At 38.0% G+C, this 5,543-nt stretch overlaps 1 protein-coding gene across 1 annotated transcript; it reads right to left on the minus strand.

Moving 5' to 3' along the window:
• On the minus strand, nucleotides 1–2,603 carry LOC7484921 (BAHD acyltransferase DCR). The gene is made up of 2 exons (XM_002318171.4): nucleotides 1,952–2,603; nucleotides 1–1,337 (listed from the first exon to the last, which is right to left on the minus strand). The coding sequence occupies exons 1-2, from the start codon at nucleotides 2,570–2,572 to the stop codon at nucleotides 435–437; spliced, it is 1,524 nt and encodes a 507-aa protein (XP_002318207.4). The 5' UTR covers nucleotides 2,573–2,603; the 3' UTR covers nucleotides 1–434.
• Nucleotides 2,604–5,543: the final 2,940 nt, after the last annotated feature.

Below are 5,543 nucleotides of genomic sequence, written 5' to 3' on the forward strand. Positions count from 1 at the left end.
TGGTAGAAAAACATCATTAGTTGTTAAGCATCTTAATTTCAACGCCAATATCACATCACGAGGATGCCCAAAAATATAAATTAATACACGCATGTATAAACATTTATATATAACTAACACCAGCACTCCCCTCACGAGCTTCCTAGCACTTAATTGGCAAACCAGGCATCATCAAACCACCTCCAAGCTCTCTTTACAAGTACATGGGCCACCCCGGCCCGACAACATTTCCAGAAAGAACTCACGGGACGGGACAGTAGTGCTCTTCAAGCAACAGAGATTTTGATCAGTTCTTTGGACAACATTAACGACATTACTGGGACATTCTAATCTGTAACGATCGAGTAAATTATTATTATGCATGAATGAATGAATGGATGTTATCCAAGAACTAGCAAAACTCCTCTTATGCATGCGTCCAGATATTATCCCATTCAATTAACCTCCACAACAAACTCCTTGTCCTCCTCCAACCTCTCCATAGCTCCAGCTTCCAAGCTTATCTCCGCATCAATACTCCTTCCACCACTCTTCCCTCGATACAGATACACCATTCCATCGAACCTGTTATTGATTCCACTCCTCACCGTCTCTGGCTTTCCCCACCCAAAATCCACCTCATAAACTGGAAACCTTGGCGAGCTCCCAACAGAGACACAGTTAACACCCGCATCTTTGAACTGAAATATCTTTGGTGACCTTTCAAACTGCCTGTTACGCTCTTCAATGGCTTTAGCATCGTGCATCTCAATGGCTTTTTGTATCATGGAAGCTCCAAACTCAGGCGGGTTCATCGACAGCAACCCGACAGCGGTCACCGTGTATACGGCCTGAATTAGGTTACCAAAGTAACTTTCCGGCATTGGCGGGTCGACCCTTTTGCGGCAGTCAGCGAAGACAGTGAAGACCGTGTGGTCTTCAGGCTTAAGCTGACGCGCTTGTGTTACATGGCGCCACATATGGACAGCAAGTGATTGAAAAGTCGAGAATGGTTTTGAGCCGTCGGATGGTGGGTTTGAGTTGACTTTTGACTTGATCTTGTCAATTGCTGATTCAGAGAATTTGAAGACTCGCTCTCTGAGTGGCGGATCAACAGGCTTAGCGTCAGCAGTGCCGTTGGATGATGCATTTTGTGCGTCCTGATCTGGCGGTGGTGGGTGTAGCTTTACTTTAGTGTTTCTCACTTTGGTGCGGTCCAGGAAAGGCAAGACAGTGACTGAAGGCAGCCCACTGCAAATCTGGGCCCATGAACTCATAAAGTGCCACGTGGAGGTCCCATCAATGATGGCATGGTTGAAGGCCAACCCCATTGCTAGTCCATCTTCCAGCTTGGTTAGCTGCAAGCAATATTTAGCAGCATCCTCCAGAAATTAAATATTTAGCTCACACTACATACGAATATATATATATATAGAGAGAGAGAGAGAGAGAGAGGATAGGGTTCTAATCGGGTTATGTGAAAACAAATTCATAGATAAATGTACACAAAGTAGTTGGAACATTAACTATGGAATCGTATCTTAAAATTATTTCTTCTTAAATCAAATTTAATAGTGTTTTTTTTTTTTTTGTCAAATTGTATTTTTGAAAATTATTTTTTAGTTTTAAATTAATTTATTTTATGATTTTAAATTATTTTATTATGATATTAAAAATAAATTTTAAAAAATAAAAATATATTACTTCAATACATTTTTAAATAAAAAAACCACCACACAACAATTTAAAACAAAACGAAAGAGTCCAACTCAACCCTTTTTGCCTAAGTTCATGTTCTGCTTGCCTCCTGCATTCTGCAGGTATCTACCAAATTAGATTAACATATTCTTAATTAGTAGCCAAAATTAATAGAAGGCATCTACTTAATTACATGCATAAATCAATGTCTTACAAAGTTGTAATTAAATGGGGTATGCTTCTGACGAAAAAAGAAAATGTTACGAAATGTTACCTGCATCGACAATAATGGTCTGTGGAGTCCCTCAGAGTTCAAGATCCCATTGTAAGGTATGAGCTCCTTCAACGTGGAGGTACCCAGCTCAACAGCTAGATCCTCCACACTGATCCACTCAGCATTGGCCTCCACCACCTCAACACCCTCCATATCATCGTCATATTCTACACTGAGCACCCCTTCTTCATCTCTTGCTAGTTTCCCGGCCAGTTGGTAGAAATCCTCCAAGACAGCTCCAAGCCCATCCTTCAGCTTCCCTACCATGTCCTCATACTCATTTCCCTTGTAAACTAACAACTTCTGGTTGTAGTGAAATGCAATGTATGGAAGATCAAAGGTCACCAATCGACATTCCCTTCTTCCTAGTTTTTTGCTGGGCTTGACATGGGATTTGCCAGTTATTTTCACCTTCATGATCTCCTCCTCCTTATATTCTGCCTCGGGGGCCATTGCTGATTGTTGATGGTATTCAGGAGTGTGCCTAATTAAAGCTGAGAAAGAAGCTTGTGCTTCAGGACCTACACAAGACAGACAGATAATCTGTGTGGTTATGGAAAGCTGAAGAGAGAGACAAGGGATACTTATAGAAGATGTGATTCTGGTGTGGTTGGGAGTCATTAATGGATTTCATGGGAGCGGTTGTGTCCCATTAATATTTGGGATTTGATCAGACAGACTGTTAGTTAGGGAAAAACTTGATGAGATCGGTAAGATAGAGGTTCTCTCTCCTTACAAATATTAATTGCCTGTTGCAAATTTATGAATGCCAACATAAATCACCTCAAAATTTGTTTTCTCTAGCTAGCTAGTGCCCTGTACACACACCAGTCAATATGTGGGGCTGTAAGAACCTGGACCCAGTGCTTCAAGTGTTTGCACCATCCATGCATGGATGCTATGGATATAGAGGCAGCATATATACATGGATATGCTACGAAAGTGTTCATGTTCCCAGAGAAAACAGACCTCGAAGGAAAAAAATAGTTTCGATACAAATCTTGCAGGCAGCCCCGGCCCACATAGACCAGCAATTAATCAGGTCCGGGCTGCACTTGTCGTCCAGGTGATCAATAAATTTGAAGAGATTAAGTGCGGGCAGGATGATCGATGTCGTTCCAATGGATGCACATTTCCTTCCTTGTCGGCAAATTAGGTTGGGGATTTTACGTCGAATTTTATGAGGATGACCATCGAGATCAAGTCGAGGAATTCTCACAGTACAATTTAGAAGTTCACACATGTATACGACCCATACTCTTAGCAAGGACCGGCCAATTATGCGACCGACGGGAATAATGATTGCGGAGATGATGGGCTAAATGAAAGCTTTTTTAAGTTTAAATTAATTTATATTAAATTACATTTAATCTTATTAATAAAAATAAAAATAATAAGATTTAAACTATAAAAACTCCGCCTAAACATATAAGATTTAAAGGGAGGACACAAGAATAATTTCATCAAGAACATGAGAATCAAATCAATTTAAAGCACTGTATGAGAGGGGGGGCTGGCAAATGACATTATTGAAAAGGTTCCATCGATGCAGGTAGAAGAAAACCCGCATCGAGCTAGCTCCTACCTACGCATGCGGAGATTAATTATTTAAGGCAATTAAAGCAATGACTTTAATTCCAAGCAATAAATGATTCACCTCCTAAATAAATTATTTGCTAGAAAAGAAAGAAAGAAAGTTGCAAGGAAGGGCTTCCATTCCAGCTTGATGCTGCCACTTCAATAAACATCCATTAACGACACTTTCATGTACATGACGGCTGCATGCATGTGACAATTTATCACAGCATGCATCAGCACCGTCCGTCAACGTGTGGAGCCAGGGAGAATTGACTGCATCCAAAATCTCTTTTCCTAGGCTTCGTTGCTATTTGCTAAAGCTCTAGCTAGCATTCGTTCATCTTGTTGAATCGCCTCGCCCCTCCTTCACCGATAACACCATGCCACCAATTACCCTCTTCGTCTCCTCTCTCAAGTTTCATCTTCCAATTTCTTTTCCTTTCTCTTTTTTTGAAAAAACAAATCCATCCTTCAAGTTTCTTCTCTTTGTTTCCTATATCGTAACGCGCACAAAAAATAAACTAGTTTATTTCTAATTCAACATCTTACCTTTGATTAGATTAGATTAATATATTAATTAAGTTTGTAAATAAACACGGGGTTTGTAATTTGCTTCTATTTTTCTTTGGGAATAGAAACTATTGTGGCTTTATTTCAATAGAAAGTCTTTTCTATATATTTATACATAAATAAACACCTAAAAAATATTATAAGAACATAAATAACTTATAACATCAAATGAGCTAAAAATTAATTGAAAATAAAAAATTAACCCGAATTGATAAAATTTCTCGAGCCCAGATTTGTTATTACAGGCAAAGTGAAAGCCAAAAAACAACCTAATAAAACTTCTATCATCGAATGAAATCTTTTGACATCAAGATTGATCTCTTTTCATGGTTGAAATTGTTGTCAGCTGACTATTTTCTCTTTCGTCACCTTCTCAAACGAGTTTCTCTCTACTCTCTTTAACCAAGAGACTACAAATAAAGAGAATGAACTTTTGGACCAAAATAATAATTATCGTTAATATAAGGTTAGCTATATATTTTCTTAATACATAATTTCTTCTATTTAAGCTATAAAAGGTATGAATGAAGAAATAAAGTTAGTTCTGGAGGCTATTCAAAATAAACTCGGCACGAAAAGTTTCTTGCTTCATTGTCGCTTAGTGCTGGAGGCTCAAACAATTTGCAACCTTTGTGGTATACGTATTTAGAACACTGATCACCTTTTCATTCATTGTGATTTTGCTTGGAATATTTGGATGAGAATTCTATCTTGGTTGGGAATTAGTGGATGTTTTTCCTAGGTGTTTTGATGACAAGTTATATCAATGGTCTGCGCTGGTTACTGGAAATTTTCAAAAAAAAACTTGAAAGTTTTTATCCTTATGCACAACCTAGAATATATGGCTAGATTGAAATAATATTGTCTTTCAAGAGGGTACTGCAGATCTTGATTCCTGCTTTATCTTGATCCTTCACCATCTTTTTTATTGGCTGAAGTCCTATAATCATCAGCTCGTATATTCGGGATTTAATATTCTAATAAGTGCAAATGATATTAAGTTTTGGACAAACCAACATAAGATTTACTAATGTTTTGATTTGATTTGTTTATTTTTCTTTTTCATATTTCGATGTTTGTTTCCTCATCTTTTTTTTTTATGGCTATTGCCTAAATAACCATGTTTTTAATAAAAATCGATCATTATAAAAAAGAAAAGAAAAAAAGATGCTGTGGGTCTTCACATGGGTGGCTTATATTTGTAGAAAAGAATTATGGAATTACTCTTTAATTTCAACCCCTTCAATGCAGGTTTCATTCGTCTCCCTCCTGTCAATATAACTTATCTTCATTCAGGGAATGAGATTGACATCAATTGTCCACTTCCTTATGTCCGGATGAGCACGAGCGAGCTGGTTGTAGCAATCTTCGGTGATTATTATTGGTTGTCCTATTTCAAGTGCGGTCATAAATATTCGTGGAAGCATGCATGGATGTACAAGGG

This window comes from Populus trichocarpa, chromosome 12 (genome assembly GCF_000002775.5).
Source record: "Populus trichocarpa isolate Nisqually-1 chromosome 12, P.trichocarpa_v4.1, whole genome shotgun sequence".
Classification (NCBI taxonomy): Eukaryota; Viridiplantae; Streptophyta; class Magnoliopsida; order Malpighiales; family Salicaceae; genus Populus; species Populus trichocarpa.

What these genes read in the sequence shown, in the direction of transcription:
- LOC7484921 (XM_002318171.4), bottom strand. Translation starts at nt 2,572, where the DNA reads ATGACTCCCAACCACACCAGAATCACATCTTCTATAAGTATCCCTTGT. An exon ending in GACCATTATTGTCGATGCAG is followed by an intron (nt 1,338 to 1,951) that starts GTAACATTTCGT and finishes TATTGCTTGCAG; the next exon opens with CTAACCAAGCTGGAAGATGG.